The sequence below is a fragment of the Osmerus mordax genome, chromosome 3 (genome assembly GCF_038355195.1).
Source record: "Osmerus mordax isolate fOsmMor3 chromosome 3, fOsmMor3.pri, whole genome shotgun sequence".
NCBI classification, from domain to species: Eukaryota; Metazoa; Chordata; class Actinopteri; order Osmeriformes; family Osmeridae; genus Osmerus; species Osmerus mordax.
The window spans coordinates 17,770,857-17,795,190 of NC_090052.1; the positions used below are offsets into that span (position 1 = coordinate 17,770,857).

General features: G+C 52.7%; 1 protein-coding gene across 1 annotated transcript in view; it reads left to right on the forward strand.

Moving 5' to 3' along the window:
- Positions 1-17,824, forward strand: part of LOC136940542 (BAH and coiled-coil domain-containing protein 1) — a 28,691-nt gene extending 10,867 nt beyond the window's left edge. Inside the window, 21 exon segments of the mRNA XM_067232729.1 lie at positions 1,101-1,192; positions 1,194-1,271; positions 1,416-1,560; positions 1,791-1,896; positions 5,044-5,158; positions 5,668-5,779; positions 5,782-5,897; positions 6,399-6,594; positions 7,909-7,953; positions 7,956-8,081; positions 8,184-8,461; positions 9,015-9,038; positions 9,041-9,115; positions 9,629-9,794; positions 9,903-10,017; positions 10,482-10,557; positions 13,002-13,227; positions 13,457-13,603; positions 13,798-15,071; positions 15,242-15,478; positions 15,632-17,824. Coding sequence (XP_067088830.1) covers positions 1,101-1,192; positions 1,194-1,271; positions 1,416-1,560; positions 1,791-1,896; positions 5,044-5,158; positions 5,668-5,779; positions 5,782-5,897; positions 6,399-6,594; positions 7,909-7,953; positions 7,956-8,081; positions 8,184-8,461; positions 9,015-9,038; positions 9,041-9,115; positions 9,629-9,794; positions 9,903-10,017; positions 10,482-10,557; positions 13,002-13,227; positions 13,457-13,603; positions 13,798-15,071; positions 15,242-15,478; positions 15,632-15,841 — 3,959 coding nt within the window. The 3' untranslated portion in view covers positions 15,842-17,824.
- The last annotated feature ends 6,510 nt before the right edge of the window (positions 17,825-24,334 follow it).

Sequence of the window (24,334 nt, forward strand, 5' to 3'; positions counted from 1 at the left end):
TGTTTCTTTATATCGCTACTGTTTGATCACACACACACACACAATTTTCTCCTTCTATTTTTACAAAACAGAAAAAAAACATTGCAATTTGCCCCCCTTCCCCCCTGAACATAGTGTTGCTGAAAGTTAGTGTGTAATCACAAAAGCAGTCAATGTTTTCAGGACCCTGGAGCATTGCCTGCCTAATTAGACCCCATTGTTTTAAAGTGCCTTTTAAAAGCTTCCCTGTTTTTCAAAGCATCGTTGGGTTGTTTTTTCATCCTCCGCACACAAAAATGTTTTGTGTTTACCCCAGCATCTTAATGCATTTAACTGGTCCCAAAAGATACTTCTATAAAAAGGATATCATCAACCGATTTGAGCAACGATGTTGGTGAAATCTTGGAGGTTTTAAGTTCTATTCACTCAAAAAATCAGTGTTGGAATTACGGTATTTGGGAACATTTGCTAAGCGTGTGTATAGCTCGATCTGGCAGTGTTTGAGTGTTGGTTTTTGACAGAGCCAGTCGTGCCCTCCATAACTAGGCCACATGGTCATATTTTGGAGCTCTCCTCGACACATTAGTGGGAGAGAGGAGCCAGCCCAGTGCCAAGGGGAAGATCAGGGGGGGGGAGAGGTAGTGGGATGGAGTGATGGAGGCGGAGAGGTGGAAAGGGCTTGAGTGATGAAGTGATAAAAGCATAGGGAAGTGGAGGAGCCTAGAGAGATGGGCCGAGGGTAGAGAGAGAGTAATGCTGGGGTAGAGCGATGCAGGTTGGGAGAGATGGAGGGGTGGGCAAGAGAAAGGGAAGCTCAGGTCCAGATGGCCACTTTCCCAGCAGCATCTGTGTAGTCCACCCTGACATGACCTCTGAGTGGGCCTGCTTTTCAACCCCTCTAGCGTCGAATCGAAACCTGACATGCAATAGACAACTGCAAACACACCAAAACGCACATTTCTGTGTGAATCCCACTCAAACCACTCAAAAGACACCCCCCCCTCAACACACACACATAAAAGAGAGGCCAGACGGGACATATCTGAACATCTGTCAGTCACACACATGTTCCAGATATGTCGAGATCAGTACTGACACTGTTCTGGTGTTGCATGTGACAGGGGAGGAGCTGTTGACCTTCGACCTGCAGAGTCTGGCTACCCTGGCCGCGGCCCGTGCCCTGGAGCTGAGCTCCCAGGAGGGCGCCGATGCCTGGCGCCGGGCGCAGCGGCCCTGCCCGCCGAACCCTCAACCTGCGCAGGAAATGCAGCTGGACCCCACGCAACGAGCCGGTAAGACCACATCTACGGTGTCTCCTTCCAGCTCACTAAACACACAGGACAACACAGTGGCGGGGGGAGAATGTAGCCTCACTCTAGCTGTTGTAGAAACCGAGATTACGACTAACTCCATGAATGGTGTTGGTGGTCTACCAGGCGTGCCCGGCGAAGGGTGGCATGGAGACAATGGACGGGCCAGAGCTGGCCATGCGGGTGAAGCTGGCGGAGATCCAGCGGCGCTACAAGGAGAAACAGAGGGAGCTGGCCAAGCTACAGCGGAAGCATGACCACCAGTGAGCATGTCTTTCTTCACCTCATCCCCCCCTCCCTCCCTTGCCCTCTCCCTCCCTCCTCTTCCTTTCGCTGCCCCTAATCGACAACCCCTTTGCCGCCTCCAGAAAAAGATTGGCGAAACAAAACAAACGCTAAGGCCCGTGGCTTCCCTTTTCTCAAAGAGGAGTTCTTGCTTATTAGGGCCCAGCCTTGCGTGCGTCCTTAAACATAGTGTGTGTGTGTGTGTACAGGAAAGAGGAAACCCCCGCAGCCCAGCACGCCGAGGACCCGGGCGACCCAGGAAACGTAAATCCACCCCTGCCACTGGCCCCGTTTCCTCTTCAGACAGCCAAAGGAAAGTCAAGTAAGTGTCCTGCTGTTTCACATCGTTTTAGCCTGGCCTAGCCTGACCTAGCCTGTTTTAGCCTGGCCTAGCCTGACCTAGCCTGTTTCAGCCTGGCCTAGCCTGACCTAGCCTGTTTTAGCCTGTCCTAGCTTAGCCTAGCCTAGCCTGGCCTAGCCTGTCCTAGCTTGGCCTAGCCGAGTCGACCCGATCCCAGCCTAGCCTGGCCGAGTCTACTAGTCTCGTGTTCCCTGACCTAGCCTTGTGTAGACTGTTCTAGCCTAGCCTAGCTTAGTCTACGCTAGCCTAGCCCAGCCTGGTCCAGCCTGGCGTAGCCCATGCTGCTGTTTCCTGGCAAGGGTCCAGTGTGATGCTGATAAGCTCCCCTATCACTGGCATCCAGGAGACTGGCTCTCAGAGCACAAACAGGAAATGGGAGAACTCTGCTGACCCCGTCAAGGAAGTCCACTTGAACCCAATCTTAACCTAATCAGCACTAGAACTGAATTGTATTACTGTGTGATCTGTGTCAGTGGTGCGTGTGTGTGCGCGAGGGCGCATTTGTACCGCCTCGTGCTTGTGTTTATTCCATGTGTGTTCCTCATATCTCTGAGTGCCTCTTTGTGACTGTGCGCCCCTGTGTGTGTGTGTTCGTGCATGCGCGCGCACGCGCGCGTGTGTCTCAGTGAGTTTCCGCCCAGTTAATCCTAAGCCTGAATGGCATGACTGTGTGTGCGGGGCTGGGGGGCCACTGGTGGCTGCCGGTTGTGAGGGCTGGGGGATGACAGGCGGAGGCTGTAATTAGAGTACTGTGAATTCTCCTGTAATCTGCCCGAGCACCAGGAATGTGACACAGGCCTGCCATTAAGCCACAGGGTCACTGGGGGTCGGCCAGGGGGGACCAGGTCAGCCACACAGGCCAAACAGTCACATAGAGGGACTGACATCAAGGATTTGTGGCGATTTTGGTGTGTGTGTGCGAGTTCATGCATGTGTGTGTGTGCGGTGTGTGCGTGTGTGTGCGTGCGTGCATCCTGTGGGTTTCAAATGGTAATGACAATGACTACAGCTGTGTGCATCAGCTCGCTGGAGGTCTCCGGATGGGGGGGGTTTGTTGTCAATTTTCAATTAGTCCTGTCATCAGTGGCCACGCTCGGGCCTTGGAGGGGCTTAGTGCCACCCAACCCCCCCCATAACCCCCCCACCCCCACCCCCCCCACTCCCAGTTCTGGGCAGCGGTCCATGGTGTTCCCAGCTGTCCCACTGAGATGTCACCTCCACTCTCCTTCCGCCCGCGTGCCCCTTGCCCCCACGGCAGGCCGGGCAGAGGAGCGCGCGCGCGCCGGGCCGGGACGGTGATGTCGTGTGACAGTGACACCCCGAACGAAAAGGGCGCCAGGCCAGAGCGCCACGGCGGAGTCGGTGGGGGTGTGGGGGATGTCCAGCAGTCCTCCAGCTCCACAGTCCACTCGGGTCTGTGTAAACGGTGCGCAGTGACGGCATGCCCTGCGATGAGCAATGTTGTTGGATGGGGAAGCGTACAGGCTGAGGTAGATTGGCCCCGTGTAGCTAACTCGGGGCTGGGGGGGGGGGGGGGGGGGGGGGGTTATGTAAAAGCCTGTGCTGTACCTGTCACTCACTGGGATACACAAGCTGACGCTCCCGGCTTTGATGGGGGGGGCAGTGGGTTAGTGGGTAACAGCACAGCCCCCTCTCCTGCAGCCCTGGCCCAGGCCGCCAGCAGGGACTGTCTGTGTGTGTGTCTGTCTGTGTCTGTGTGTGTCTGTGTGTGTCTGTGTGTGTCTGTGTGTGTGTTCTAATACAGTAAGTGTGCGTGTGTGCTTGGATGCGCGTGTTAGGGTTTCCATCCATCTGTTTCCCCCGGCTCGCGTTCCTGCGTCTGCCTCAGCGCGTCTGCGCGCGTCTGCGCGCGTGCGTGCGTGCGCGTTGTTTGTGTCGCGCGGTTCATTCCCGTGGGCAGAAATGCCGGCTCCTTTGTGGGCGCCGTTCCTAGTGGCGAGGGTGGGGGGGTTGGGGGGTAGAGGGCTGCTACGGAACAGCAGACCCTGCTAATCAATTCAGTTTAATTAGTCAGCGTGAGCCCCCCCGCCCCCCCACCCCCAGAGGGGAGGAGCCTCTGTCATATTGTGTTTGTCGGCGGCGCGGGGCGGTCGGGGTCTGCCTCTACCGGGGGCAGCTCTCACTTCACAGCCACCTCTGCCACTCGCCTGTCAGTCAGCAGGCAGACAGCCTCGCGTCATGTCTGGACCACGCCCCTCCGCCCTGCCTCCCTCCCTCGCTCGCTCGCTCCACGCTGCTATTGCTGATGCACGCCAGCACCCTTGACGAGGCATTCTCAGGCGTACGCACACACACACACACACAGACACTCACGCAAACAGGACTCGAGCGGCACTCTGGGTCACACACTACGCAGCGTTCTGAGCACTAGCGCACGCACACACACACGCTAATTATGTTTGGTAAAGTCGGCTGTACAGTGAACCGCTGAAGAACGTTGAAAGGCTTGCCAGCGATCTGGCACTCCGATTACGGCAGTGCTCGCTCGGTGAATGTGACTGATGGCATTCTAAGGCCTATGCACACAGTAGGAGAGGGGAAGTTAAATCTTTTGTTTGAGTATGGCCTGGCTTGCATCTGTGTGGTCCGTGGGCAGCTTTCCAGGGGAAATTCAAGGGCATTTGGAGCAGGCTGTGATGCTGCACTCTGTGGGGGGATGAGTTGCACTGATATGGAAATGCTGGTTGGAGAGCTCTGATATTCACAGAGAACAATGGAACTGCATACAAATGCAATGCCTTCAAACCATCCACTGGATCCCTTCAAAGCTGTCTGTGCTCCGTGGGGCAGGGGGGGGGGGGGGGGGGAACTCCCTTGATGAAGCATCCCGGCTTCTTATCCCACACTGCCCTCAAACAATCCCAGGTTTGCTGTTAGATCCCAATTTTTCAAGCGTGTGGTCGGAGGACCGGGCTTCTCGTTTTTTTTTTTTCATTCCTGTTCATCAGAGGAAGAAAGGGGAGTTATTAGAACCCACAGAGAGGTGACTCAACCCCCCCTCTGATCTCTCCTTTTCTCCCCTCTCCTCTTTCATGCCTCCACTATTCTTTCTTTTAATGAATGCCTCTCCCTTGTTTTGACTGGCAGGTCTATAGGGGCGGGGCTTGCTCTGTCGCCGGAGGACCTGGAAGGGGGCGGGGACACCCAGAGGAGGAAGAAGAAGCTGTCCAATCGGGGCTTCGAGGGCCTCGGAGCAGCACAGGTCAGGGTCCCCCTCGTCCTCTTGTCTTTGTCCTCCATCCTCCTCTTTGTTTCTTTGTGTTTGATCGTTTTTTCCTTTTTTCGTCACACACCGTTTTCTAATTAGGGTCTACCCTGGAGAGAGTCCGAGTCCCAGGCTCTCCATGTTCATATCGGTTTCATTCTTCTGTTTGTTTGTTTCTCTCCGCGTGCTCTGTTTCTGTCACCGCCCGGCTATGTCTGGGGATGTAACTCTCTTCCCTCCCTCCCTCCCTCCCTCCCTCCCTCCCTCCCTCCCTCCCTCCCTCCCTCCCTCCCTCCCTCCCTCCCCTCCCTCCCCTCCCTCCCTCCCTCCCTCCCTCCCTCCCTCTCTCCCTCCCTCCCCTCCCTCCCTCCCTCCTCTCTATCTCTCTCTTTTTCTTTCTTTCTCCCTTCTCCCTCTTCCTCTCTTTGCCTCCTCCTCTCTCTCTCTCCTTCTCTCTCTCTCTCCTTCTCTCTCTCTCTCTCTCTCTCTCTCTTTGCCCCTCTCAGATCAAAGGACAGAGCTGCAGAAAGAGTAGTCTTCACGGCGTCCTCGGCTCGAAGCTGGCCAATGACATGTCCCAGCTCAAGCAGAAGGGGAAGAGGACTCTCCCGGGCCAGGGCCCCGGGAGAAGGAGGCCTCCCCGCCCCGCTCCGCCCCCAAGCATGGCCACAGGCAGGGCGTCCCCAAGGTGGAGTGCAGACGAGAGTCTGGAGGTCAGAGTGACACAGGTAGATATGTCAACAGCACCATTGTACTCCGCTCCGCCTCAGGCTCTGTTGACGCCAGCACATGCAGATCAGCTTGGCGCAGAGTGGTTCTTAGTTTTCAAATGGAATAGGCGACGCCGGCACTTTGAGGCCTGCATGGAGCTAAAACTGTTCTGATGTTTAAAATTCAGACGAGACCTGCTGTAGTCCTGTGTGGGCTGTTTTCTCTACCCACCAGCCAGTAGAGACTAGCTGGGACCAACACGATAGCCCCAGCAGAAAGAAGAATCTTTGTTTTTGATCTGTTTTCGATCAAAACTCTCTCAAAAACGACCAAAACGATTTTCACTATTGCAATTTAGTGAAGCGCATCAGTGAATCAGGGAGCGTGTCGATGAATATCAGAACACGGAACCCCACCGCACATCTTGTTTCACTCCTAAGAATGTGTGACTGCCGCAAGCCGTGGCCCAGGTAGGAGAAGTGACTGTGCGCTCCCTTCTCCGCCCTCCTCCCAGCAGCTAGTGCAGACAGCGGTGGGGGCCCAGGACGGCTGGACGGGATCCATGCTGATGATGCGGCGAGGGCGGAGGAAGGGCTCCGGGCCTCTGGCTCAGGGATCCGCCAGGCTGACGCAACCCCGGGCCAGGGTCCTCCGAGGCAGACGGCAGGAGGTGACGGAGGAGGGCGAGACGAGCCCAGCCGAGAGCGATTCATCTGATCAGGGTGAGCGGGGGAAGGGTCAGAGGTCAGGGGTCGGGGGGGGGGGGGGGGGGGGGGGGGGGGGGGGGGGGGGGGGGGGGGGGGGGGGTCAAAGTAAGGGGGACGGGAGTTTCCTGTTGTGCTGGGAACGCCCACTCTCCCCCCGGCAGGTTAGGCACACTGTAAACAGGCACACGACTATCCCACCTCGGTCTGTAATAAACCCATGATTCTTCTTCTTATTTTTATATATATTTATTTTATATTTAAATTGTTGTATTCTTAGATTGTTCAGTTCTTAGAAATAGTTAAACTTTTGTTTAAATATATGTTTAATGTTTTGCACCTCCCTGCCACAGTCAATTTTGTGTTTGTAAAACATACATGGCGAATAAACCGAATTCTGATTCTGATGATCTCGAGCTGAGCTGAACCGCAGCTTCTTCGGCCTGATTCGTCTGTTGCCGCACGCGAGACGAGCCGTAAACCAATAACGACTCGAGTCCGATTGCATTGGCAGTTTACCCAGGAATTGAAAAACAAACCGTACACTCGTCAATGCGCGGAAGGCCGCCACTTGATCCCTGTGTGAGTTTTGTTAATTTGTTAATTACTCCGAAAGTGATCCCCCCCACCCCCGCGTCAGCGTTCAGAGGTGAGTGAGAAGGTGTTGATGAATGTCTCGTCAAATGACAAGTGCGCGGGCGTCGCGCCGACACCCGACACCCCTGCGCCCCGGGCAGCGGCCGGCTCGTCGGAGCGAGACGCACGGACACAGCTGTGGACAGCTGCCGGTGAGAGGCTGTGACAGGGCCTGGAGACGAGCAGGCTGCACCGCGGAGCAGCCAGAGGCCACAGACACACTCTCACTCACTCATGCACGCGCGGGCGCGCATGCAGACGTACAGACACATTCACGCACACAACCGTACACGCACACACACAGCCAATTTAATCGTACACACACGCCACAGGCGCAAACACGCACTCGGGCACAAACGCGCGCGCACGCAACCGTATACATTGACACTCACTTAGAGGAGAAATACTCCAGCCACACTTGTAAGGACTAGCATGGCCAATAAAACGCTCCAACAAAACACATCATATTTCATTTTAGTGAATGCTTATTTGCTCGACTACAGGAAGAAAACCAGATAAGAGGCGGTTTCAAAATGTCAGGGTAGAGAACACAAAGTCCTTCTCTGAGTTGTTACAAAAACTAGAATCTTTGATTGAATTAGTATGTTGAAAATGTTAATTTGAGCACAGACAGTACTGTATGTTAACTGAGTTTGCTAACGTTATTCTGCTTGTGCTGTATTTTGTTTTCTTCAGACGAGGAGGATGAGGAAGGCAGTTATGACAGTGATGAAGGACAAGACATCAAGTCCAACCCCCTAGAGACGTGTCATCAAGCCTGACTCTGACTGGTCCGTCTCCCTCCTCTGTCGTGAAGCTGGAAGCCAATCAGAAAGCCAGGAACAAGAAGGAGAGGCAGGAGCTGTACGGTATGAGGACCAGCCTGAATATCCTACACGACACCACCTACCACCTATCACCAATGGCTCTGGCCTAAATCACTTTCTGCGATTCCTCATTGGTTCTCCCAGGGTCCCATAGTCTGTCTGGAGCCGAGGGGGATGTGAAGGTGAGGAAGAAGGCCCCCTGTAGGCTCAGCACGGGTACTGCAGCCAAGAAGCCCTCCGAGGACCAGGAGGGGGTGAAGAGAGGCCGCGGACCCCGGCTCCAGGAGCCCCGCTGGGGGAGTCTGGGCACCAGAGGCAGCCTCTACCGCAGGGGCATGGGCCTAGCCACCTTCCCCTCCACCAGCGAGCGGCTGAAGAGGGCCACTCGCAAGAGCACCATGCTAAGGGGCCCCATCAACAAGGTTAGCATGTCCAGGCAGAGGAGATCTGGATCAGACATTGGTCATGTGACTGAACCAACTGTAGTGAAAGAGTCAACTGGCACACATGAATACTGTCTGCAGAGTTCACATGGAACTACTACAAAAAAACATCAAAGTTTTTTATTGTAGTCATAGATTTCACAACTTTACACGGGATTGTTTCTGGAGACACAACCGCCTTCCCAGAAGCAGTATCAGTTTCAACATGGCTGAGAAACATCAGTACAGTACAATAATAAAATGCTCATAAAAACCTCGATCTTACTCAATCCTCAACATTGCGTAACTGCTGTAGATTGCTGCCAACTCCTCTATAGCCTTGCACTTGTTTGTATGATTCATAGCTCGAGATCTCTACACACACACCCCACGCAAACACACCCCCACACACACACACACACACACACAAAGCTGTGCCCAAACTCACAAACGCACACACTCAAACATACACACACACACACACAAAAACAACTCACACACACACTCACAAACATACACACACTCTCATGCCCTTCATCGTATGTTTCCACAGAGGAGAAGTTGCTGGTCCAGTGGAGGCGGAGCCGGGGGCGGGGTCAGTCCCCACATAGTCAGGAAACTGACCTCCGGGGTAGGAGGAGCCGCAACAAAGAGGTAACCAATCACCGTCTCTCAACCCGTCCCAGACTACTCCCCCTTTACTCATGCAGATCCATCAGAATTTTGTTTTCCACATAGTAAAATAGAATTCCTAGATACGACACCTTGAGGTTCACCACTTGAGACGTTTCCGAAATGCACTTAGCACATTTGACTTTCCCGCCCCCTGCTGACAAATAGGTGGCGGGGTGGTGAGGGGGAGTGCGATGGAGTGTGGGGGGGGGGGCTGGGTGGATAACACCTTCTGCTGCAGATAAGTGAAACAACAATGTCAGAGAAAGCTGGCTACCTCTGGGGAACATTTACGAGTACTGCGGAGCCTTGTTCCTGTTGCTATGCACTCTCTCTGTTGCATGCTAACTACCTTCTATGCCTTCTGCTACTATGTCTGTCTCTACCTCCTCCTCTCCTTGTGTTCCCCCTCTCTTTCACTGTTACCTCTCTACCCCCCCCCCCCCTCTCTCTCTCTCTCCTTTCTCTGTCCTCTCTCCCCTGTGGTCCCTCCAGCCTAAGGGGCGAGCGGTGAGCCGGTTGTTGGAGAGCTTTGCAGCGGATGAGGGTTTCCAGTTGGATGAGGACAGCAGCTTTTCGGAGGGGGATGACGAAAGCAACCTCCCATTCAACTCGAAGGGGCAATCAAGGTGAGGATTCCGACACCAGATTCACTAAAGACGTCATGGAATAGTCTGTTATCAAATCGAATAAGAGAATAGATGCTTTATGAGTAAATACTGATCTGGTTGATTTGACTGACTGTCTGTCTGTCTGTCTGTCTGACCAGCTCCAAGCTGCGTTCTTACAAAAGAGGTCCTGATAGAGGGACTGAAGGTGTTGATATCCAAGGAAGACGAACTTCTCTACGCTGCCCGTGTCCATACACTGGAGCTGCCTGACATGTAATGACCCTACACACATATACACAGGAACACACACACACACATATACACAGGAGCACACACACACATACAGACAGGAGCACACACACACACACATACACACAGGAACACACAAACACAGTCATTGGACGGTCACTGCACCATCTGATAGTCATGATGGTCTATATTGGCTGAGGTTAAAATCCCTCAGTCACATTTGGCACCCAGACAAACCAACCCAGGAGGGGCCCACACACCCTGCTGAGCTCTCTCTCTCTCTCTCTCTCTCTCTCTCTCTCTCTCTCTCTCTCTCTCTCTCTCTCTCTCTCTGTGTCTATCCCTCTCTCTGTCTATCCCTCTCTCTCTCTTTTCTTTCTCTGTTACATAACACAGAGTCTCCTCGCGCCCAGCTCACTCGAAGCAGAAGACATACACACAGAAACGCACACACGGCTGTAAACAGCCCATCTCTGTTCTTTCTCCAGCTACAGCATTGTTATCGACGGGGAGAGAGGAAACCGCCCCAGGATCTACTCCCTGGAGCAGCTGCTTCAGGAGGCGGTGAGCTGCCTCGAACCCCCCTGACCTTTACCCCCACGCTCCTCTCTTCCCCCCTCCTTCATCTTCTCCTCTTCCCCCCCCCCCCCCCCCCCCCCCCCCGCCGTCTAACTCCTTAGTCTGGCCCACTAAACCTCTTAAATGAATGTGAACAGATGGGTAGCGTGGTCTCTGGGTGTGTGTGTGTATGCATAGGTGCATGTTTGTTTGTGTGTGTGTGTGTGTGTGTGTGTGTGTAAAGCCATCATCTGTGTGGGGATAATCCTTCTCACACCTGGATCCATTCATTCGTTTTTGTGTCTTAATGGGAGATGACGTGGCCTTTCCCTCTCAACAGCACATGCTGTCCATACTGATAGAGCTAGCTCGAGGCCGGAAGCTGCACAGCGACTGAGGCACCTGTTTAAGCGTGGACGAGTGTGATAGGGGGACTGAGGGAGAAGCACTGTGGCAGAGCTAGCTAGAGGCTGGAGGATACACAGCTACAGAGGCACTGCACCACGGTGGAGTGCTAAGCTGACAACGTGCTAGACCAGCCTAATCAGGCACGCTATAAACCTCCAGTTAGACGATATTCTCCTCAGAAACCCAGGCTTGGTGTTTAAAAAAAATCCAAATAAATCCACGTCCGCCACAAAAGTGTGAGAGTGTGTGTTTGCCTTATGTAATTCTCGCCGAGCTCCATGTTAAGCTAACATTACAGTTTATCTAAGCCATCAGTGAAATGGGGCCCTAATTACACAGTGTAAAACCGCAGCAGTGCATTCTTGGCCGCCGTTCATTTGCGTTGAGCTAACCTGCGCCCGCCGCCTCCCCCCCCCCCCCCCCCCCCGCTCGTCCTGGTGGAATGCTCCGGAGTGTTTACAGTGGGCTCCCGACTTCTGCCTGCTGTCTGACGGCATCCTGGCGTAGGCCTCGCCTCTGTGGCCCACACGAGGTCACCCCCCCCAGACGGGTGCTCGCTGGGCTTGAGAGCTGTAAACAATGTGACACGCCGTCGCCATTCAGACAGGAAGCTGTGTACACAGCCCGAGTCTCCTGCACGGAGGATAGAGGAGACTGGGCGAAACGGCACAAGGAGGAAGAGGTGGCACGGGATTGTGTCCTAAGCGCTGGTCCCCGGAACAGTCCGTAGGGAGAGACGGAGGGAGATTGGAGGAGAGTTGACTTGGCTCAGCTGACCCCAGCGCTGCCTTGGTCACCTAGCATGCTGGTTGGCTGGTGTCTCCGGGGCAAAGGGTCATGGCGCACGGGGAACACCAGGGTTGCTTCGGATCCTCCTGTCCTCATGTCAGGTCTCTCTTGCACTCTCTCTCTCTCTCTCTCTCTCTCTCTCTCTCCTGCTCTCTCTTGCTCTCTCTCCCCCTCTCTTGCTCTCTCTCTTTCCCTCTCTCTCTCTCTCTCTCTCTCTCTCTCCTCTCTCTCTCTCTCTCTCTCTCTCTCTCTTTCTCTCTCTCTCTGTCTGTCTCCTTTCCTCTTTCCCTGTCTCCCTGCCCCCCCTCCTCTTTTTCTAGCACTGGGCAGCCTGAGAGGCTGCAAGCCAGCGCACACCTCACCTCGGCTGCCTCTGTCACTGGCTGCTTTCATAGAGGAACTCCCCGCCGGTCCTACCGAGGCCCATGTTTCTCTTCTGACTGGCTGGATCCGTCTTCATGTCCTCTCATGTCACGCGTCCTCTCTGACCATCCAGGTTCTCCTCTGCTTCCTCTCCGTCGCTCTTCCCAACCCTCCTGCCTGTTGCGCAGTGATCCTGGCAGCTGGGCCGAGTTGTGTAAACGGTCTTCAAATAGCAGCTGGCTTTAATTACGCCATACTTCCACTTTCCAGTCTTTCGCCGTATCCAGGAGCCATTTATTTACCTCTGACACCAGTACACCCCCGCCTACACGCACACACACACACACGCACGCGCGCGCATACATCTCTCTCTCTCTCCCACTCACTCTCCCACTCACTCTCCCACCATTTTTCTCTCTCTATCTCTCACACACACACACGCACACACTCGCTCCCTTTCACACACGTCTGCCCATCCACACCCACACCTCATCCGTCAAAGAGTCCCTCTCCATGGCAACAGTAAATTAAAACAACCTGAAAGGGCCCCCCTGTGAGTGGCGGATGCTGGCCCTGCCTGCATTGTTGGGAGGAGGAATCTGGCAACCCGCAATCACAGGCCCCCTATTCAAGCCCTCTTTAGTATTACTCAGCAAGTCAGGATTTACTGCATCATGGCTTCCGTTCTTTTCAGCTCTGACTGGCACATTGGCATGAGATAAGTGCCGCTTGGAGACGAGGCACGGTGACTGGCCATACACACTGTGTGTGTGTGTGTGTTATGTGTGTGTGCGTAGGTGCGCGTGTGGTTTTGTGTGTGTGTGTGCGCGCGGGCGGGCATGTGTGTGGTCTGTAATGAATCTTAACTCGTTGTCGCCTTGACTTTTCAGGTTTTGGATTTGCGTCCGGAGTCGGAGGCCTTGCTGACCGAAGGGACCAGGGTGTGTGCCTACTGGAGCGAGCGTTCCCGCTGCCTCTACCCAGGCAACGTGCGCCGGAGCGGGCCGGCCGAGGACGGCAAGCAGGGGGGTGTCATGGTGGAGTTTGACGACGGCGACAGGGGGAGGATTGTCCTGTCCAACATCCGGCTCCTCCCCCCGGGCTACCAGATCCAGTGTGAGTGCCCTCCCCTGTGGTGATGAGAACCATAGAACACCTCTGCCCCGTCATCGGAGAAGAGCACATTCCTTCGCTGTTGTTTAGATCGACGGACGCGCCGTACTTCGCACACGCACGCGCGCCGAGTATACGTCCTCAAGTGACCTAAATAGCGGCAACCTATCAGCTTGTGTTGACCCCCCTCCCCCTTTCCGTGCCCCCCCCCCCCCCCCCCCCCCCCCTCCAGGTGCTGAGCCGTCCCCTGCCCTGGTCTCCAGCGCCCAGGCAGCCAGGAGAGGCTCCGGTCTGGAACAGGCCCCCCTCAGAGAGAGACACCCAGACAGACAGTACAGCTTCGACTCCAACAAGACCCAGGATGAGAGAAGAAGACCGGGTGAGAGACCGCGACTGAGACCCCCCCCCCCCCTGAAACATTCCGCCGCTATTCATTCATCATGCGTAGAAGAAAGAGTCATTCATAAATAAAGCACATTATCGGTGGCAGCTGAAACATATATCGTGTTGAATGTTTATCCCTTGATAGCTTCGTGACTGGATCTCTTTCTGCGTGTGTTTGTGGTGTGTTAGGGAGGCCCAAGGGTTCGGGCAAGAAGAAGCAGACTGACAACAACAGCAAGAGCCCCGCCCCCCAGCTCAGCTGGCCCGCGGTGGCCATGCCCAAAAAGAGGGTCTCCGACAACCTGTTCCAGTTCAACGGGAGCCCCAGGAAGACCCAGAGAGGCCGGGAGGCCCACCTGTTCCCCCAGCCCCCGGCCCAGCAGGCCCAGCCCCAGGCCCCGACCTCCGCCCCGGCCAAGGGCCTGTTCAGCAGCAGCTCCTTCGAGGTGGACTCCTTCAGCAGCATCGCTAACGGCTACTCCACCTTCGGCAGCACCCAGCCCTCCGGCCTGGCCCTGGGCTCCCGGGGAACCTCCTACGGCCAGAGGCGCAGGCAGGAGGAGATGGGGATGCCCCGCAGCAGGAAGACGGGCCAGGAGTTCCTGGTCAAGCTGGATCACGAGGGAGTGACCTCCCCGAAGACCAAGAGCAGCAAGGCGCTGCTGTTGCTGGGCGGATCGGGGTTCGGCTCGAAAGGCGTCTGCGGTGGGGGTCTGCCCCGGCCGGAGGCCTACTCCCACCCTGTCCTGCTGGTGAAGGACAACAGGAAGGAGGGCGCGTCCAGGGCGGATCTCCTCCTGAAGGGGGCCCCTCCCCAGAAGAAGCCCTCCGCCTCCTTGGCTCTGGGCGAGTTTGGAGAGCTGGGCCTCAGCTGCCACCGAGACTGCCACAGCTCCTACTCGGACCTGGATGACGAAGAGGAGGAGGAGGAGGAGGAGGAAGAGGAGAGGAGGAGGTCGGCGCTGGCCGCGGCCTCCGGGGGTCTGAGGACGGCCGGCCGCTTCCTCTCCCGCCTCTCGGTCTCCTCCTCCTCGTCCGGCTCCTCCAGCTCCTCCTCCTCGGGCTCGCTGTCCAGCTCCAGCCTCTGCTCCTCGGACAACGACTCGTCCTACAGCTCGGAGGACGAGGAGGGCTCCACCCTGCTGCTGCAGGGCTGCCTGACCTCTCACCGCTCCCTGCTGCAGCCCCCGGAGCCCCCCTCCCCCAACACCACCTCTCCCTCCGGGGCCCGCCACCACGCCTTCGTGGCCAAGGCCGTGGCCGGCGCCAAGGGAGGCGGGCCTGCGGACCACTGCCTCAAGCCTCTGAAGAGGAAGGAGTGCAGCGGCTCCTCCTCCAAACCCTCCAGGGAGCTGGTGAAGAGGCAGAGGCTGCTGTCGGAGGACGGCCCTGGTCCCAGGCCCAAGATGGCGTCCTTCCTGGCGGGGAGGCAGCTGTGGAGGTGGTCAGGAAATCCTACCCAGGTACACTCCTTGGTACATGAGCCAAGCATTCAGTACATGACATCGTATTGTGAACTGAAATCATGTGGTTTAGCAATGCCAGGTGTGCCCTAGTGAATACCAAAAACCCAGCCTGAGGGAAACGATCTGTCGGGTCATTGTTCTGACTTAACACACACGGTTCTCCACAGAGGCGGGGTCTGAAGGGCAAGGCCAGGAAGCTGTTCTACAAGGCCATTGTGCGGGGCCGGGACACGGTGAGGGTGGGCGATTGCGCCGTCTTCCTGTCAGCCGGGCGCCCCCACCTGCCCTACGTCGGCCGCATCGAGAGCTTCTGGGAGTCCTGGACCTCCAGCATGGTGGTCAAGGTGAAGTGGTTCTACCACCCCGAGGAGACCAAACTGGGCAAGAGGCACCGCGATGGCAAGGTAAGGGCCCGGACAACGTAGCGGTTAGCATACCGTCCGTTAGCACGCACGCCTCAGATATACAGCACGACAGGCTTGGAAGTTATTTTTAATCTGGCTTCAAAGGGTACACACTGAATGAAGCTATTCTTTGCTCCTCCTACACTTCCCCAGCATGCGCTGTACCAGTCGTGCCATGAGGATGAGAACGACGTCCAGACAATCTCCCATAAGTGCCAGGTGGTGAGCCTTGAGGAGTATGAGCGCGTGGCCCGCGGCCAGAGGCCCGGTGGCCCCCCCCAGGACCTTTACTACCTGGCTGGGACCTACGACCCCACCAGCGGACGGCTGCTCACTGCCGAGGGCCTGTCCATCCTCTGCTGAGCATACTACTGAGGGGAAGCCTTCTACGGGACCACCGTGGAGGGGTGACAGGTGACTGTGGCATTGCCTGAAGGACCCCTGGCCATGACTCAGTCTGAAGGGGTTCGTCAGACCCAGACCTGAGCCGGGCTGTCCCTGGCCTCACACTGGGGCTCCTCGCAACCCTTAACCTGGGTGTGGCTCGGTGGGGGGGGGGGAGTGGGGTTCACAGCCATGAACCCCACCTCTGCTCCACTTGAGACAAATGATCTGGGGCCGCCTGCGTAGAAAAAGGTCAACGACATCAGACTTCATTTCCATTGGTCCAGCTTCTCTCCACAGTGTCATACGTTGGATTGTCAAAGGTTTGCAGCACACTCCCTAACCCCCATAGTATGTCACCCAAGGAGAGCTGGGAGAGGGTTTGGATTGGATTACTTCAAGGTTCCCGTAAGGCCTGTGGGTTGTTCCAGACCAAGCCTGCCGTGGTGGTTGCTGAGTGAGTGACCGTGAGGTAGGGGATTCCTCCCCAGACCTCATCATGATTCCAGGGATGTTTGAACATATGTATAAAATGTGCATAAAGGTGATGTATGTAAATATTTTGCATTTTTCCAAATCAAGCCATACACTTCAGTACCTCTTGCCTGTCTTAATGGTTCAGGTGTATATTGTACAGGTCAATTATCAGTTTTATTGTTGTATTGTCTATATGTATATAAAAGCTATTTTATATAGAAGTATATTGTATATATATGAAAGGTATCTTTCCATGTTTTTCGATTGATTTATTTTTCTATGAGTGTTGAATACGTTGTCGTTATTGTTGTTTTCCTTTGGGAAGATGAGCTGAAGATGTATGCGTTGCGTTGCACTGCACATGCCCTGCTGAGACAGACAGGAGGACAGTCAGACAGACAGAGCACAGAGGTGAAGAGGAAACAGACAGGAGAAGACTCTTTCTCAGAGAAAGGGGTTACACTGTAAAAAAAAAAAAACATAGGTCAAGTGGCTAATATTTTGTTAATTGTCCTGTCAAGTTGAGCATCGGTTTTACGACACCTTTATTTATGTCTTTTTGAGTTGTTCATCGCTACATAGCAGATCCAACTGGATTGCAATCACAGGTTACAAAATAATTCATATTTAACAAGTTGGAAATTCATTCTAACACTATTTTGTTTGCGTGGTGAGTGAGTGTTCTGGCATCCTTATAGTTACGCCATGACACGGCTTAATCTCACCAGGAATCTGTTCTAAACAAGTCTGGGTCTGCAAAGGAGCGTGGGTCGATGAACTTTACTTAAGTGCATAGTCGACAAAAACGAATAGACCTGTAGAAAACCAAAGTGTGTATAAGATCTTTATCTCTTTTTATTTAAAATATCTCAAGCACCTGTGTAATAATTGAATCTGAGAGATCACTAGGAACTCAGTAATCAAACTGTTGCTCATTCCTACTTTATATTCATTTTTGGCTTTGCATTGTGACAATGGTTTCTTGCACATGTATCTGCAGCTTTGTAAAGTGCTAATGACGGGCGAACCACCTAGTCAGTCCTGTCCTACCACTGTATCAACAACGTGAGAGTTTTGGCAGTTCGGTAGAGAGGAGACATTTTGTGTTTTAGCTCTGCTCTACAGTAGCTGTGGTGGACAATCAGAATCATGAAGCAATGGACAGGCTGGTTTATTAGGCTCACTCAATCAAAAATGTTTTATTTTTGTGCCAAACGCATCTTGTTTGTCTTTGTCTTCATTATTTGATATGCAATCCTGACTGTATTCCATGTTCGCAAAGTTTTTATTTGCTCATCACATTTATTTTTATTTTATTTATTGTCAATTTTGCTGTTTGCTCGACATGCCAAGAGCGCTTTATTAGAATGTGATTTTATTTTTCTTGGTGTGACGTCTGATTTGAACTTCTTAATAAAGGTTGGCCATGTAGAGGCCTCTTAGTGAAGAAAATAAAGCAACACTGGATCCTCATGTCCAAAACTATCTCTGAATGCCTTGTGTTGTTCAGCTGTGTCCCAGCTCACTGGATCTGCCATGACATACAAGGAGTTTAAATAAGGTGAGAAACACACCTGTTCACTATTTATAGTTTTGTCTATCTCAAAATCGAAGCATCAAATTTGCGTGTGGGTGTACGTTTGTGAGTGGGTGTGTTTTTGTGATTACGAATGTGCCATGGTTTGAAATGTGTGAAACACTTGAAAGCCTCTATAAAGGCTACAGCCCTGCTCTAAGAGAGAAGCTAAGCTTCATTGGGGTACTGTGATTTATAGATTAGATCTATTTCGGTCATGTCAGTGTTGTTGAATTGCACAATAAAATATGTTTTAACGTGCACAGGGCCCATTAGCTCCAAAGACAAAAATACTTCAAAGCTAATAGGTGTCAGTTAGTCAGGTTACAGGTGCAATACTGCTTAAAAATGCTTCACAGTTTGGGCGTTTATGGATAAAAAGGTGTGTTTCAGAGGCTCCATGCCACAAGGCATGCAAAATTAAGGAAATTCTGCAGCGCTGGCCAAAGTGGAGAACATTCCAGTGAAGTGGCTCCCTTGTGATGTCACAAAGACACGTGTCATGTACAGTATCTGACAGTACATTCCTTGTATGTTCTTTGATAGGACACAGGAAGTGATGTAGGCGAACGTAGGAATGGCTTACTCCAGCTTTGTTTTCACTTACCATATTTTAACAATATGAGGGACTATTGACTATGACAAAATTATTTGTCAGATGTACCTAAATTAAAGATGTTTTCAACCTACTGGTTTTGTAAATATCAAAATGTTTTACGACCAAGTATAAAGATGATTCATGAAGATGTTAAGTGTTTTTATTTAATCAATTTCCCTCGTTTGTTAATGTTGTAAAGACCTGTACATGTGTAAAGTAAATTTTTGTTTTAAGGGTATTCATTTTACTAAAAATGCTTAAATGATCAATCTGTAAAAGTGTTTTAGTATTGAGATTTTTTAATGGATGGATTATGAATAAATATCAGACTTTAAACCTGCGGATTTTATTGCCAATTCTGCACATACTTTATTTGTATATAAATGACGATGAGTCTCTCGTCCTCATATGAGCTCCATCATTTGTAGGCTGTTCTAGGAGTTTCTAACGAGGGATGTCAATCCAGAATTGATGATGCGTAGATAGAGTAAGGAGGGCGCTCTCTAGTGGACACTGCAATGCCCTGCATCATTCTTCTGGAATCATTCTTCAGAAACGACAATGTTTCTGTTTCAGTTTGGTACAACCACACTAAACATCCATGGGATTCACAAACTACCCATGTAAAAACAGACTGAGTGGATGCCTATGTCTCCAGCTTCCAGGTACTGAACCCACTCCTCCCTCCACACCACACATAGAAATGACCTGCGTATGCTTAACAGCTTGACAATGGCGATCTCCGTCAGACAGAACCAGCGAGATAACCCCACTGGCATTGCTGCAGGGGGCCACAATATGGGTCATTGACCTTTCTCAGCAGGCCCGGGGGGGGGGGGGGGGGGGTTGTGTCCTATGTTGCGCCAGCCTTTCCCCCAGAGCTCAGACAGGGGCTAATGGGTGCATCACTCATTTTCAGCAGCAGCCCAGCCAACGGCAAACACAAACATGCCTGTTTACTGCCACACACTCGGTGCGTGTTGACCGTCACTTCTGCACCGTGTCCAGGCCACCGTCCGTCCTGCCTCGCCCAGCTGTGTGTGCGCGTGCGTCTGTGTGTGTGTGTGTGTATGAACATATAGCTGTAGCAGACTGTCCACTCCTCTCAGCGTCACAGCTGTTTAGTATCGGCAAACCTTTCTCTCCTCTCCCTCCATCCCTTCACTTCTCTCTCCTTCCCTGCTCCTTTTCAGACAGAATACAGACGCAGTGTGGCCCAGTGTATCAAGGAGGAATGCTTCCCTGCACAAATATGTACACCTCATAAATGTCACGCCCCTCATCTGACCCTGTCTGGCCCTTGAGTGGTATGGGGCTATGCGGGAGACAGATGGGCCAGGGCTAGGGCGGGGTGGGGGGTGGGGGCTGGGCTGGGTGGAGGAGGGGTGGGGGTGCGGCATGCATGAGTTGGTGTCTCGACGAGAACCTGAAGACAGCAGTGCAAAGAGATACTGATACAGGTTCTCTCTTGACAAGAATGTGTTCTCCCCTCAGTCAGGAAGACACTATGGGGCATGAGCATCTGAAAGTGTGTTAGGTTGCGTGTGTATGTCTCTGTGTGTCTGGATGTGTGGTGAGGGGGGGGGGGGGGGGGGGGGCGGGGAACGACATTGTCTGTGAGAATGAGGACGTAATAAAGATTGACCCGTAAACAAGTAGAAAACACGCCAGATTATCTGTGTATTCCTATTGTTATTTCGTCAACATTGTGTAAACACAAGGGCGAGAGGCTACACAGAAGCATGTGAGCACCATATGTAGAGAGGAGGGACAGTAATCCCATGTAATGCTGTGAAAAGCTCCTCCAGCATAGCTGATACAGAATCTTTACAAGCCACTGGTAATGAGCAACAGAGAAATGGATTAGGGGGTGCCATGGCTGCATCTAGGCCGGAGCAGGCAAAGCAGCTCTCTCACACAGTCAATGAGAGGAGTGCGTGTTTGTGTCCTTGCTTACACTGAGACAGCTAAGAACATATCCTTGGGAATTCTGTGCACTTCCATGAACCCGCACGTAAATATTTGGTTGCTGTTCTTCTTCACTATTCTTAACCTTAAACTTCAACTTCAATTGAACCTTAACCCTGAATCTTCTGGTCCACACACATACACACTCTTATCTCTCACCCCTATGCAGTGTCAAGGTTTTTAAGATGAGTAAGCGGACAGAAAGACAAAGGGAAAATGACATGTAGGGAATACAGTTGCAACATTTAAAGATGACTGTCGACTCTGCTGTGTGGCACCCTTGAGCTTGACTGACGGTGGGAATGTCTGTGGGATCCGACATGACAAAGCCGTTGCTTTTATCTGCTGCTATGAATTATTCCGTAACTCATTAACGGGTATACAGATAATCCATAGCCATAGACTGTATAGTGATGCATTACGATTTCAGGGCTCCGAGACGACCTACACCGTAGCTGACGTCGGGCAACGGCTTCTCCTCCATGGCAGTCCACCCGGTGACTGTCCCGCCTGGCTGTGCTGTGAGGGGGCCCCCAAGGGCCACAGTGGAGCTCCAGGGCCTCTCCGGAAGCCTGCTGGTCAAAGCTGCTTGGTGATCACGGGAAATTAGAGGGCGTTGTTTATGACGTGTCTGAAGGGCGCCACTCTGGGGTCAGCTCTCCCGTGTGGAGGGAAAGGGGGGGGGGGGGGGGGGGGGATCCACGGACGCACTTATGCCCGTTCCCACCTCCCTAAACCTGGGATTGATCAGGCCTACTTAGATGACCCCCTGCCTCTCTGTCAGCAGGTTACTACATGGCCGGCCCTCGCTAAAGGGCCCCTATGGAACTGCCCCATAACCTGTCATCTGCACAAAATCTAACCAGCCCCGGTCCTGCAGCAAACAACAATGGCAGGAAAAGTTACAGCCTCTCATAAAAGAAGCCAGTCGCCCCTCTCATACTGTCCCCATCTGGAAGTGTGGGACAGCTGGAACCGCTGCCACACCTCATAAATAATGAGCTGAGGACTGGGGCTGGGAGAAGAGGACTTCTGAACTGGCCAGCGAACCTGGGCCAATTAGCGGCAAGCTCCCTCACAATCAAACGTGTTTCCACATCAGCTCCAATTAAAGTGGGCTGTGGAAACTCCTCCTATATGCTCCAGTAAAGGTCCTTAGGAGGACTGTGAACACCACCATCGGTTTTCCTGCGAAAGGTCAACCGCTAATGGACAGGAGTTACACATACCTGCAGACGCAAGACTGACAAACGTGGCGAGCAGTCTATCAGGAAAACTGAAAAAAGGTGACCAGAGATGGAGAACACATAGTTACGTCTGACAAGATTGTGGAGATGTAGCTGCTGTTTCAGTTCAGTGTCTCTCTAATGCCCTCTTCTCTCTCTCCTCCTGCCGTGTTGTGCTGTTTGTGCATTCCTGTGTAGACCGGATTGTCCTCTCTGCTCCCTATTCCTCTGGGGGAGTCCTCTCTCTCCATGGCATGTCTTGCTCTCCTTATCCCCCCTTCCCCCCATCCCTCCCTAGCTCTATCCACCCATCCCTCCATCCCTCCATCGCAGCCCTGTTTACACAGCTCTCCTCCTCTATTTACTCTCCTCCCCAGCGCTCCCGCGCTCGGGCACAGAGCGCCCCTAACAGCTGTTCAGCTAAGAGCAAGCGGGCGCTCTACCCACAATGCTCTGCCACACTGGGCTGGCATGACAGCGCCCCACGCCGGGCCCGCGATAACTGCCTGCTCACGCTGGCACGTCTGGTGTTGGGGCGGAGGCGCTCATGCACACTCTCCAGGCAGCCTGTCAGGGTGCCTCTCTGGGCAGCGCTGGGTCAGAAGTTACGTAGCAACTCCCCCACGTCATCTCTCAATCATCTCCAGACAAATGAGCCGAGTTCAGCTTTAGGACTTTTATTCCCCTTCAGTCCTGTCCATTCCAAACCATATCGACTGTACCGTGGACTCTCTCGCTCTGGTTTTCCGACAAGTTGGGTTTGGAAACGAGGTTGACGTATTTAAACTATGCATCCCTGTACAGCAGTGGCTGCTGACCCAACTCTAGAACCTTCCGAACAACAGAGACAGGAGCAGCTGTCCTCTCCTGCTTACTTACCTTCCGACACCCCGCTGTGGAAAGACCTACCGACTGTCACACCATCTCTAACTGACAAACGTGAGCCTCGGCGTACAGTATAGAGTGAATCTCCAGTGGACTATTTTTACCTCCTCCTGCTGACTTCCTGCTGGTGGGCACAGCTGCTGCTGAGTCAGGAAGAGAGGAAACCTGGAGAAAGGCCACCGAGCACGGCCATGCTCCCAGCAGGCCGCTCCTGCCCCGGCCGCCACAGGGACAGGAGACACTCCATTCATCACCATACAATGGACGCTGCCTGGGGGCATGAGAATATAGGCCTGTTTGCGCACCAGTGTGTGTGTGTATAATGTGTGTGTGTGTGTGTGTGCGCGCGCGCGCGCGAGAGAGAGAGAGAGAGAGAGAGAGAGAGAGAGAGAGAGAGAGAGAGAGAGAGAGGGTGCAATACATTTCATTCCGCACGTCCGTACTCTGTTTTCACACCTCAGTTCGACAAGGCAATATGTGGACGTAACACAAAAAGCTGAATTGTTACACATAGGTATCCACTTAATATGATTCTGTGGAGGCAATGACCTGACTTGATTGATGCAAACAGCCCAATGGCTACTTACTGCTCCCATGGTAACAGCACAGCCACATATTTCAAGGACTGAGTTGTCGAAATTATTCTTTACGGTTCCCATGACTGCAAATAATGAAAGCTCTTCAAATATCATACCAAATACCATAATTCACAATCGTATTAGAATTTTATATTTTTGACTTTTTTTCCAGATTGGATGCCCCCTCCCCCTGTTCCTTCTTTCTCTCTCTGCACCTTTCTGCTAGTCTTCTCCCCACTCTGATTGTGGATCATTCGAGCTTAACACTTGACAGGACAAGACCTTTTCGAGTCACTTGAAATTACAGTGAGGAGCTGATAAGATATGATTGGGCAGGCAGGCATGAGAGCCTACTGTAGATGCGGGGATCTGGACCACGCCTGTACAACATGTACAGACTCTACACACTCTCAGACCATGCCGAGATTGGCACACTTACCTTACGGAACCTTCGAAAAATGCACACTGGCACGCAAACACTTGTGAAGTCGACAAATCACTCGTACCATCGAGCGCTTACGAACCAGCAGACATACTCTTGAACAGGATATCTATTGGCTCAGTGATGTGTGTATGTGTAAAAGTGCCAGTCATGTCAGGATATAAAAGCTGGTGCTCAGCTGCCAAGCCCCTAGCCCTGTCTGCCAGAACTCTTAAACACGTCCTAGCCTCCTTCATTGGATGGCCCCCTGTTTATATTCAGCATTTTAAAAATATACTATCTGCTTAGATACTAACAGTCATTCGCTCTGACTGGCACCCTTACATCTTATCAGCACTGGGGGCCCTGGGCAACAAAGATCCTCTTTGATCAGCCATTTTTGAAACATCTTTCATTTTCTTCAAACAAATCCATGGGGGTCGTTATGTGAAAGTCAAAGCACCAAAATGCACCTGATGGTGCAGAAAATGGACGACAAGCACTTTGCAGTTCCTTAAGAAGGTGAGGTGAAGTGAGAACCATAGACAGTATATATATATATACCTATATATATATATATGCTGGACTAGGGTGTTATACAAATATTAATATACATACACTGTATGGGCTAACCCTAAGCATACACACACTGTATATGGAACTGCAAAGTAGTAGACAATACTATACAGTATACCATACTATACAATACTAGACACACCACTAGACACTACCAGGTAAATATA